At 40.0% G+C, this 13,123-nt stretch overlaps 1 protein-coding gene across 1 annotated transcript; it reads left to right on the forward strand.

Moving 5' to 3' along the window:
• The first annotated feature begins 4,190 nt into the window (after positions 1-4,190).
• LOC127962693 (arylamine N-acetyltransferase, pineal gland isozyme NAT-10-like) lies at positions 4,191-8,254 on the forward strand. Its single transcript, XM_052562341.1, has 2 exons — positions 4,191-4,434; positions 5,968-8,254. The coding sequence occupies exon 2, from the start codon at positions 5,972-5,974 to the stop codon at positions 6,839-6,841; it is 870 nt and encodes a 289-aa protein (XP_052418301.1). The 5' UTR covers positions 4,191-4,434; positions 5,968-5,971; the 3' UTR covers positions 6,842-8,254.
• The last annotated feature ends 4,869 nt before the right edge of the window (positions 8,255-13,123 follow it).

Consider the following 13,123-nt stretch of genomic DNA (forward strand, 5'->3'; position numbering starts at 1 on the left):
CCCAGAAACAGTAGAGCATGTATTTATTAATTGTCAGAAATGTCATCAAGGCAGAGGCTTATTGCTCAAGAAGAGGCCAATTAAGTTATCTTCGAATATAGAAATATTTTACAAAGAAGTGCTGGGAAGATTTTTAATTTTTTGCTTTCTTTTTTTAAAGAAACTGACATGGCATACAGCCGATTATGGTGATCCATACTAAGAATTCATGCTTTGCATTTAACCCATCCAAAGTGCACAAACACCCAGAGCAGTGGGCAGCCATTTATGCCACAGTGCCCGGGGAGCAGCTTGGGGTTCAGTGCCTTGTTCAAGGGCACCTCAGTCATGGTATTGCTGGCCCAAGACTCGAACCCACAACCTTAGGGTTAGGAGTCAAATTCTCTAACCACTAACCCATGAATTCTCCATAGAATGCAGGGTTTTAAAAAGGAAATGTAACCATTGTTCTACACCCTAGTACAGCAGTGGCAGTAATGCAACAAATAGTTGTCAACCGCCATTTAGAAAAACAGACGAAGAAGATGTTTTGCTACATTTCTTCAATTAAGGATGATTGCTGAGTAGTATGGGTGTTTCCATTTGCCTGAACTTCTTCAAGTGAGTTGCGGAGCAAACCAAAAATCCAACACTCTCCTTTACTACTGATACTGTGACTATTTTTGTTTGTATGTGATCATTAACTGCCATTTTCAACATTTCATTTTCTCTCTCAAAAACAAATTTGTCCATTCTGCTGCTCAATTTGACCAAACTAATAATAGCTGTTGATGACTATTTGAATTGAATCCTGCCAAAGTGCGCGCTTATATGTGTACGATAAATGCGTAACATTATGTGTCTGCTCATGTCTGAAAATGATATATGAAAAACAAAATAATTTTACATAAAAGCATTAGGCTATAGCTTATATTTCTTTAGTAAATTTTTTAATGTAAAAACTCAAATTAATTGTAAAAGTGAAGATATTTTTTTAAATTGTGTTCAGCATGATGGGCCGCATTTGAATTTGTGATGGACCGTGGCTTGAGAACCACTGCTCTAACCTGTCAGTAACTTTATGCAATCCACCCAATGAAAGATGCGCGGGTGTACACTCACCTAGAGGATTATTAGGAACAACAAGGTGCTGAAAGCATTCTTTAGAAATGTTGGCCCATATTGATAGGATAGCATCTTGCTTTGGAGATTTGTGGGATGCACCTCCAGGGCACGAAGCTCCCGTTCCACCACATCCCAAAGATGCTCTATTGGGTTGAGATCTGGTGACTGTGGGGGCCATTTTAGTACAGTGAACTCATTTTCCTATTTGTAGTGGAGATAAATGGTACCTGGTGGGGTCTTCTGCTGTTGTAGACCATTCGTCTCAAGGTTGTAACGAGTGGTTATTTCAGTCAAAGTTGCTCTTATATCAGCTTGAATCAGTCGGCCCATTCTCCTCTGACCTCTAGCATCAACAAGGCATTTTCGCCCACAGGACTGCCTCATACTGGATGTTTTTCCCTTTTCACAAAATTCTTTGTAAACCCTAGAAATGGTTAAAATCCAGACAGTTTTCTTCTAGAAAGACAAAAACGTTCAGGTGGAGAAAAAAAACTTTTTCCTTACCTTGACATGTTTCGACTGCAACCTGCAGTCTTCCTCAGAAGCGTCATCTGACAGCTGTGACGGGTCGTTTATCAGCTGTTATTTTCTGGGTGTGGCCAACCCGGCGGACATGACAGTTCCACCGGGCTGGCCACGCCCTGCCCCCCCGTCGCTCGATGGTCTCTGGAGGATGGTGTTCCATGTGTGTGAGAGCATGTAGGCTCCCTCATCCCGGTTGATGGTATCCTTGGCCCGCTTCCTGATTTCAATTGCCTCCTTTATCCATCTTCTGTATCTGTTTGGTTCTGATCTGATAATGTGTCCGTTGTCCCAGTCCATAATGTGGTTGTTTCGTTTGCAATGATCTGATATAGCTGATTTTAGTTGTTCCTGTTGCGCTTTTTCCTTTTGAGTTCTAGTTAGTCGTCCTGTTGTTTCTTTTTCACATTCTTTCTGATGTTCTTTCTTTCTTGTGTTGAATGACCTGCCTGTTCCTCCTACGTATGTTTTATTGCATGATTTGCATGGTATCTCGTATATGACATTACAATTTTTGTCTTGCTCTATTTTGTCCTTGGGGTGTACCAGTAACTGCCTTAACTTTGTGTATGGTTTTATTACTGTGTTTATGTTGTATTTTCTCATTGCCCGCTGTAATGGTTCTGTTATGCCTCTGATATATGGTAGGGTTACTATGTCCTTGTTTCCGGTTTCTGGTTTCGATTTTGGTTTTGTTTTTGATTTGGTTTGCTTGTTTGCGACTTGTTCTTTTCCTTTGTTTATGGCCCATATCGGATATTTGCAGCATGCAAGTGCATGTCTGATATGTTTTTCCTCTTTCTGTCTGTCTTTTTCCTCCGTGATGAAACTAGTCCGTTCATAAAGTGTTCTCACTACTGATAATTTATGCGCCTTTGGATGTTCAGATGTCCAGAGTAGATATTGGTCAGTGTGTGTTGGTTTCCTGTAGACTGTTATTTTGATGCTGTCATCATCTCTGTGGTGGATCTTTAAATCTAAAAAAGCTATGGTTCTGTTGCATTCTTCCTCATGTGTGAATTTTATGTTTCCGGTGGGGTCAATACTGTTTAGGTGGTCAGTGAGTTCCTGTGTATGTCCGTTTTTTATTTTTTCCAGTATGTCGTCTACATAACGTTTCCAGAGGGTTGGTCTGCAGTGCGATGGTGCTGTCACAGCTGTCAGATGACGCTTCTGAGGAAGACTGCAGGTTGCAGTCGAAACATGTCAAGGTAAAGAAAAAGTTTTTTTCTCCACCTGAACGTTTTTGTCTTTCTAGAAGAAAACTGTCTGGATTTTAATCATTGAGAAGACAAAATGAAAATCTTTGAACCTAGAAATGGTTGTGTGAGAAAATCCCAGTAACTGAGCAGATTGTGAAATACTCAGACCGGCCCGTCTGGCACCAAATGCATTGCTCAAAATTGCTTAAATCACCTTTTTTTCCCATCCTGACATTCAGTTTGGAGTTCAGGAGATTGTCTTGACCAGGACCACACCCCCTAAATGCATTGAAGCAACTGCCATGTGATTGGTTGATTAGATAATTGCATTAATGAGAAATTGAACAGGTGTTCCTAATAATCCTTTAGGTGAGTGTATGTACATGTGACAAAACACAGTAAACTTAGTAAAAATCATCATGTAACCAAATTTATCAACTGTAGTAACAGTAAATTAAAGCTCATTTGTATAATTACTCAGCGGTCACGTGGTTTTCACAGAACACAAAATTATCGATTTGATGTGTAGCAAATAGTTTGAAATTAAACCAACAAAACTTAGATTTACTTCCAATTAAGTAAATAATTTACTTTAGGTCAATAACAAGACAGAAAATTAAATATGTCAGATTAGTCAGACAAGGCAGTTGCACTTTTTTCAGTGCAGGATTCATCTTAACGGTAAACATTATTAAATTCTGAATATTTTTTTAATAAAGTTAAGCTGAATTCACCCTGCTATGTCTCAAAACAGAGCTTGAAACTAAATTACCTGCATGGCAAATATACTGTATTAAAAAAAAATAAAAAAAAATATAAATATATATATATATATATATATATATATATATATATATATATATATATATATATATATATATATATTAATGCTGTCAAAAGATTTATTGTGATTAATAGCATCCAAAATACAAAAAGAATGTTTACAATGTTTACATAATATATCTACATCTTAAACACTGACCACTAGAGAATGTTGTAAAACAATAAAAAAAGGCTCCTGAGTTCATCCCTATTATTATTGTACTTCTACCCCAATTTGTAGGTGTTCATAAGTGCCTTAATATAAATTTCTAAATTAGTTATCATGGGTTTGCATGACATTCTGTTTCACAGCAATATGAAAAAGTAGGGGGAAAAAACTATTTATATTGTGATGAATTTAACATTGGGACATTATGCCAATCAGTAGCCTGAGGGAAAAGCAAGGCAGGAAAAAGCAAGGCAGGAAATCTAAGAAAAAGATTAGGTCATACTGTATCTGCTAAACTCATTTAAGCAACAGTCACAAGACAGGAAGCATGTTCTGTTATGGTTTGAAAATTAAATAAATAGAGAAGCATTGGTTGCAGTGTTCATCACCAGTAAGGCTCTTCTGAGAAACAACACTTTGAAAAGCAGAAGTAATGAATGCTGTGTGTTGAGTCGTACAGAAATATTCAGAATTAGTAGATTTTGCCCTTTGTTTATCTTTTATAGTTCATTTATTACTCTGTGATTCAAGGGTGTGTTATTCAGTCCCCTCATTCTGCAAATATTCTTTCTGACTATTGTGCTTCCTTCGACTGTAACAGGATTCGTCTTAACGGTAAGATTTTTAAAATTCTAAATTACCAGTATTGCAAATATGTACTATATCAAAATATATATATATTAGTGCTGTCAAAAGATTTATTGTGATTAATCGCATCCAAAATACTAAAATAATTTTGTTTACATAATATTTGATTGTGTACTGTATATTGTTGATATAAATTCAAACACATGCATACATATTATTAAGAAAAAGATGTTATGTATATTAAATATATTTATATATGATATAAAATATAATATAAATATATAAATGTATATACATTTAAATATTTTCTGAATATGTACTGTATGTGTGTGTATTTATATATACATTATAAATAAACACAGTACACATACATTTATGTAAACAAAAAGTTTTATTTTTGGATGCAATTAATTGTTTGACAGCTCTAATATAGCTTATATATATCATATCTAATATATATGATATGATATATACATACAACCCCAATTCCAGACAAGTTAGGATGTTTTATAAGTGCAGTAAAATCAAGAATCTGTGATTTGTTAATTCTCTTTAACTGTTATTAAATTGACAAAACTAAAAAAGAAAGATTTCCAAAGTTTTCACTTTTTCACATTTCGTAATTAAGAACAAATTTAGTTTTTGACGGCTGCAACACATTCCAGTTGGGACAGAAGCAAAATAAACACATTTAAAAGTTTTTAAACAGTTAACAGTAAGCAAGAGTATTGCTCTAGTAGAAAGCTATGCTGTGATACTGCGCGGGTTCTCTTGGCCAGAAAAAGAAAATATGCTGATGATGTCAGACGATGTCAAAAAGAAAATATGTGGTGTACAGATGAGTCCACATTTCAACTTGTTTCTGGGAAAAATGGATTTTCAATTCTCAGTCCCAGAGACCAAAGGGAGAATACAGATTTTTATTAGCGACAGAAGTGAAGGCAAACGTCTGTCATGGTCATATCATTATTTTGAATACAAAAAGGCAAAACATAGACTTGATTTAGATTTTTATAATAATATTTTTTATCCATTTTAGATACTTAAAATATCTAGATTTATGTTTATTTAGATGTACAGTTAAATAAAGAATTTCATTATTCTGAAATGAAGTTGAAGATTTAAAATATTATCTTGCTTCTTTAAATACATTATAGCATTTGCAAGATTATGTGATAATATCATTAAAAATATATTTCCTTAAGCCACACTATTTAACATACTTTAACATGCTTGTGAGTCCTGAAATTATAATAATAATAATAATAATACATTTTATTTCTAACGTGCTTTTCTTAGACTCAAAGCGTATAAAAATAGAACATCAATAATCACATTCAATTACTGTAAACAGCTCTAAAAATATGTGTCTTTAAAGAATTCTTAAAACAATCTAATGTTGGAGAGTCTCTAATTTCCGTTGATGGAGCATTCCATAGACGTGCTGAAACCGAGAATGCTCAGCTGCCCATAGACTTTAATATTATATTTTCATATACTGTATAACCATTTAAAATGACTAGACATTTATGTTAAAACTTTGTACATTGTTGCTTGTAGGGATATGATGGACCTGAAAGAATACTTGAACAGGATTGGGTTTACTGGCCAATATGACAAAGCCGACCTGGACAATTTGTTCACCATCCACAAGCTGCATGTTATGAATATTCCATTTGAGAACCTCAGCATCCATTCTGGCGAGAAGAACACTATGGATCTGCAAATCATCTATGATAAAATAGTCAAGAGCAATCGGGGAGGCTGGTGTTGTGAAAACAACCTCTTGTTCTCATGGGTCCTGAAGGAGATGGGATACAAATCCACCATGCTAGGCTCCAAAGTGTTCAACTCACTGAAACAGGAGTACCTCTCCATGGACTGTCATCTCATCAATCTGGTGGAAATCGATGGGAAGCAGTACATTGCAGATGTAAGCTTTGGAGTGTCGTCCCAAATCTGGCATCCCTTAGAGTTGATCTCAGGTAAAGACCAGCCGCAGCCTTCAGGTGTATTCCGCCTCATAAATAATGGGCTGCAGTGGGTTTTGGAGAAGACCATCAGGAAACAATTGGTCCAAGATAAGACCTTTGCTAATTCCAGCTTTATTGATAAACGGCTCACCAAAACAATATACTCCTTCACATTAACACCCCGTGATGCAGATCATTTCCGAGAGATGTCAGATTACCTGCAGACTAGTCCAGACTCTCTGTTCATGCTCAAATCCATTTGCTCCCTTCAGACACCCACAGGCTTCAGAGCTCTGATTGGTTGGACATACAGCGAGGTCACATTTAAAGAGGACTCAGACTTGGTGGACATGAAAGAAATCCCAGGCTGTGAGATAGAGGCTTTACTAAGGGACAAGTTTAACCTGGTGTTAGTTAATAAATTCACACCCAAAAACAACAAAGCTGATTATTGCATCTAGTACTCAGCTCATCTAATAATTTTTGTAATCAGTGTATTTTGCTTGAATATTGAGAAAAAAATTTACTCTGAAGGCTCTGCTTCTTTGGCTTTTATTATTTTGTTAATGCTCTCTATATATATTCAATAATTCATTTTTATTTTTGTTATTTAGGCTGTGAAACCATGTCTGCATTTTAAGGTTGCAAATGTAATATGACAATGTGGAGAAATAGTATTCCATTGTATTTGCTTGATATAACAATACTCTTTGAATTTGTACTTGTACTTAAAGTCAGACTACATTGAGAAGGAGGCATTTAACATCATTCAGCAAACTGTGATCATTATTCCCTTTAACTACTTCAGCTCTTGTCTTGTATATTCTGCCTCACTCCTGGGTTGGTAATAATAAATGTTTGCATATCAGATCAAACTTGATATTTAATGATGGAAAGAGGACTTAAAAAGAGATGGAAAAAAAACTGAATCTAACATATGTGTGAAATGTTGTCAGTCTACAACCTAACAAACAAATAAATTATATGATGTCAGATCCATTTCTCATGTTGATATCACAAAGCACATGACTATAAAAGAGAAATGAGGGGTGATAAAAAAAAAAAAACTTATCATGGGCTTGAATGACATTATGTTTCACAGCAATATGAAAATATTTAAAGTAGAAAAAAAAAATATATTGTGATGAATGCAAATCAGTAACCTGGAGAGAGAGGAAGAGCAGGGCCGTAGCTAGTGGTGTGAAAGGTGGTGATGATTATAGGGGCCCAACCGACTGGCTGAAAGTCACGAAAGCTTATCTTTTTCACGTGTTTTTAAGCCTTACCGCTTGTCGATTTAAACATTAAAGCATCCAAACACAAGGCGCGGAAAAGCTGAACAGAGTAGCTGGTTACTCGCGTGCTGTGTCCAGTGCGCACGAGAGAAAGAGAGTCGCATCTCACGGACAGTGACACTGAACCGAGGTCTCTTCTGCGAAGTTCTCCTCAAAGTCCCTCCTGCACCTGAACAAACAAATACCATTCGCAGTTTGAACAAACAAAAAGATGTGAAAGAGCCCAATTCAGTACTCCCGGTGTTCTGGTGTTAAGGGCTCACGCAGAGAAAGGCGTCTCAAAACGCTTGAACACTGAATTTGCTTATTTTTGCTCTTGTGCCGACAAATACATACAAAATATGTCAAAATAATCTGTCTATCTATCTATCTATAAAATTGGGACCAAAAATTATTCAGCACCTTATAAAGCACCATGTATTGCTTATGTGTTTTTTTTTTCTGAATTTCTAATGCAACCTTTTCACACCACAGTCTGAACAAAATGAAGCATTGCTTGGTAGTTGGTCAACAAAGTATTGATGGTGTAAATATTGTCATACTAACAGTTGTCTGTAGTTTTGGTTGTTTGTAATCCATTAAATACATTCCTATCAAAGTTATCTGACAGTTTAACTCTAAGTTCTTGTCATATTTTATAACCATTTTACAAGCGATAGCAAATAAACTGTAATAATGTGAGAAATGTTGAAGTCTAAATAAATGTAGGTTTGATTTAGGGCTGGGACAACGCGTTGAGGTCATCGATGACTTTGACGCAAAAAATACGTTGATGCAAAATATGCGCATCGATTCGTCGACCTGTTTTTATTTCTCTAAAAAACATTTGCAAAACGTTTACCTTATGTGCGCTGAATATACGCGATGGCCGGATTAACATTCTGTCCAACGTTATATAACCAATCCAGGGGTTTTTCTGCATTGATCTTTTTTTTTGGCGGCTCTCAAAGCCTTATTTGATCGGTGAGTGATGTAGAATAGAATGACTGCTGCGCCTGACAGAGCGCGTACGAGAGAGAGCCCAGGCTGTGAGCGCGCACTCACAGTGTTCAAACAACACGAGCGCTTCTTGCTCTCTCTCTCTCTCTCTCTCTCTCTCTCTCTCTCTCTCTCTCTCGTGCATATTAACCAAAATCATTAGACACTATAGAAAAAGGGCAGAACGCAAAAGTTTCACGTTGTCACGGAGACGAACCCCGTGATTCCCTCTGCTGGCCAGCAGCGAGATCCAGCGGCTTTTGAAGGTCTTCATACCACCATGGCGACCCAAGCCAGTCAGATTGCGGCCAATCAGTTCCAGCTGAATCGACTAACATCTATCACGGAGGAACTCGTCAAGGCCGTTCAGAATCTCCATATGACTCCCACGGCCACACCAACACCGGTGGCATCCACCATTGCCCATGCGGCAGGGACGCCTACCCAGGCTAATCCCCGTCTCGCATTCCCGGATAAATACAACGGTGACGCCAGCAAGTGTAAGTGATTTCTAGAATGGATTATGGCCGTGTGGGGTTCCGATGGATCTGCATTTACCTCCTTTCAGGATTTCCTACAACAGTTCCGGGCAGTATTCGGTCATCCTAAGGAGGGAAAAGGAGCTGGAGATCGCTTGTTGGAGTTGTCACAAGGCAGAATGACGGCGGCGGATTATGCTCTACGATTTCGCACTCTGGCGGCACAAACTAACTGGGTGAGCGACACATTAAAAGTACTCTTCCGCAAGGGACTGAATTATGATCTACAAACGGAACTCGCATGCAGAGACGAGGGCAGAGATCTCAACAGCTTCATCGAGCTGACCATTTCCATTGATAATCTGCAACGTGCCCGGCGATCCAACTCCCGTCGCACTGAGCACCCAGCCTTCTTGCCCTCTCAGGAATCTACTGAACCCATGCAGGTCAACACGTATCACCTATCTACGGAGGAAAGAGATCGACGTATTTCCAATAGGTTATGCATGTATTGTGGATTACCTGGCCATCAACGCAACAACTGTCCCACTCATACATCTACCTTCTCCCAACGCTCGGTGAGTACTCCTCTCACTTCCATGTGTGATACCCAGAGTGTAAGCATTCCCGTTGAGTTTTGGATAAACGACAGACAAGTTATCACCTCTGCCTTACTCGATTCCGGGGTTGCTGGCAATTTCATTTCTGAAGAATTCGCTAAGAGGTATAACGTTCAACTTATTCCATGCTCTACCTCTCTCTCAGTGGAGACAATAGATGGTCAACCACTGGGTTCTGGATCCATTACTCACCTCACCCGCAGGGTTGTAATGGCGGCTGGCTTACTTCACAAGGAGAGGATCCAATTCTACATTCTCCCCACATCTCACACACCCGTGATTCTTGGATTACCCTGGCTACGTCTGCATAACCCCCAGATTTCCTGGAGAGAGGGTCAAGTGGTGAGGTGGAGCAATAACTGTCAACAGAACTGTCTTTCCCTGGTCAAACCTATTCCTGTCTGTTCCGTGCCACTTACCTCAGTTCAAGAGTCCATTCCCGATCTGCCAGAGGAATATGCTGACCTCCTGGAGGCCTTCAATAAGAAACAAGCCAACACCTTACCTCCTCACCGCAAGTATGACTGTGCCATCGATCTTCTGCCAAGGCATTCTCCTCCAAAGGGTCGCATCTTCACAATGTCTCAACCTGAGTCCGACGCTATGAAGGATTATATCAAAGAGGAGCTCCAAAAGAGGGTTCATCATACCATCCACATCCCCTGCTTCATCCGGGTTCTTCCTCGTGAAAAAGAAGGATGGTGGTCAATGCCCCTGCATCGATTATCGCAGACTAAACGAGATGACGGTAAAATTCAGATACCCACTTCCATTGGTTCCTTCAGCCCTCGAACAACTTCGTACCGCCCAATACTACACCAAACTGGACCTGAGGTGCGCTTACAATCTCATTCGCGTTAGAGAGGGAGATGAATGGAAGACCGCCTTCTCAATTACCACTGGACACTATGAGTATCTTGCTATGCCGTTCGGACTGGCCAATAGTCCATCTGTGTTTCAATCATTTATTAACGAGGTTTTCAGAGACATGCTGAACATATCTGTGATCGTATACATCGATGATATCCTGATCTACTCTAACACCCTTCCTGAACATATACAACACGTCTGAGCAGTTCTCCAACGCCTCATCCAATACCAGTTATACGCTAAGGCTGAGAAGTGCGAGTTCCATACAACCTCCACCTCATTCCTAGGATACATAATCAGTCCCGGAGGGGTAGCCATGGACGAGAAGAAGGTCAACGCCGTGCTTAACTGGCCTGAACCCACAACCCTCAAGGAATTGCAACGATTTTTGGGATTCGCTAACTTCTATAGGAGATTCATTAGGAACTTCAGTACTGTTGTCACTCCACTTACCTCACTGATCAAAAAAAGGAACTCACTGATTACAATGGTCAGAATCCACCAACAAACCATTCCAAACCCTGAAGCAACGATTCAGTAACGCGCCCGTACTCTGCCACCCTGACCCCTCATTACCATTCATTGTCGAGGTAGACGCCTCTAACACAGGTATCGGCGATATCCTGTCGCAACGCCCAGATCCTACTGCTAAACTCCATCCCTGTGCCTTCTATTCCAGGAAACTCAACCCGGCAGAATGCAACTACAGTGTCGGGGATCGGGAACTCCTTGCCATAAAGGCAGCCTTCGAGGAGTGGAAGCACTGGCTAGAGGGAGCCACTCATCCGTTTACCGTACTAACAGATCACAAGAACCTGGAGTACTTACGCACCGCCAAATGCCTTAATCCCCGTCAAGCGAGATGGTCTCTGTTCTTCAACAGATTTGACTTCTCGGTAACTTACCGACCTGGCTCCAAGAACACCAAGGCGGATGCTCTTTCACGTCAGTTAGAGGAGGAGAACATTCCACCTGATACAGAACCCATCCTACCGTTTCATGTGGTGGTTGCTCCCATTCAATGGGATATCATGACCCTGCTCCAACAACACAGGGAGCAGAACGAGAACCCAGTGGCCTGTCCAGCCGACAGAATCTTCGTCCCTGAACATCTTCGTTGACCAGGTCATCAGTCAAGTTCACTGCCATCCATCATCCGGTGACCCAGGTATCACTGCCACCATCAACCAACTGGAGAACCGCTTCTGGTGGGAATCACTGCACAAGGAAACAACTAATTACATACAGCAATGCAATAACTATAGTTTTAGCAAGGCATCCAAACAAGCTCCCGCCGGTCTCCTGCAACCACTACCCATTCCACAACGACCCTGGTCTCACATTGCCATTGACTTCATTACGGATCTTCCCAGTTCACAGGGTTATACCACCATACTCACCATCATAGACCGATTCTCCAAGGCTTGTAGATTTATTCCATTACCCAAACTACCTACCGCTCTCCAAATGGCAAAACATCTATGCAACTGGGTCTTCCGATTGTATGGCCTACCCGAGGACATTGTGTCAGATCGAGGACCTCAATTCACCTCTCAATTAATGTCTCCCTGAATGTCAATTTCAGCCTCACCTCTGGGTATCATCCCCAAGCTAACGGACAGATAGAGAGACTCAACCAAGAGCTGAACCGCTTCCTCAGAGCCTATTGCAACCAGAATCAGGACGATTGGGCTCGATACTTACTATGGGCAGAATACGCACAGAACTCCCTTATTAAACCATCTACTGGTCTGACTCCCTTTAAATGTGTACTGGGGTTCCAACCACCAATGTTCCCCTGGTCAGGGGATCCAACGGAAGTACCGGCTGAAAACGATTGGACAGCATGCAGTGAGGAGGTTTGGAATCGGGTCCATGTTCACCTGCAACACACTGTTAGGAAGCAGAAGGAGCAAGCGGACCGGAGAAGGCGCCCAGGTCACAATTACCAGCCAGACGAACCCCGTGATTCCCTCACCTGAAAATTTACACACACGCATCCATTCATTCACTTATACTGACAGCACTACATTTCCCATAAACCCCGTTCTTGGACTCTGATCACCTGCACAGGTGCCACTCATCAAGACGATATCCTTTACTTACCTTTGCTGCCTACCTACCGACCCCTTGCTTGTTACTGGATTTTGATTCTCTGTTCTTCCCACGTTGTTGATATTGCTGGTTCTGACCATTGCCTGTATGACTACGAGTCTTTGCAATAAAGCCTGCATTATGGATCCCATGTCAAGTTCTGGTTCATTACACACGTGGAGCATTCTGAGATTTTTTTTTCTCTATGACAGGCTGCTGGCTCCCACTGTTTTTTTTTTTTTTTGGAAAAGCACTCTCTGTATTAGCTTAAAGCCCTCAAGTTTACATTGGTTACTGTATTCTTTCAATTGCTCTAAACAAGTATTTTGGGTGACCTTTTTTATTGAATGCTAGACATCAAGTTGTTGTTATTTTCATCTGAAAGAAGAACTTTTTTCATTAAGCTT

This window comes from Carassius gibelio, chromosome B7, assembly GCF_023724105.1.
Source record: "Carassius gibelio isolate Cgi1373 ecotype wild population from Czech Republic chromosome B7, carGib1.2-hapl.c, whole genome shotgun sequence".
Classification (NCBI taxonomy): Eukaryota; Metazoa; Chordata; class Actinopteri; order Cypriniformes; family Cyprinidae; genus Carassius; species Carassius gibelio.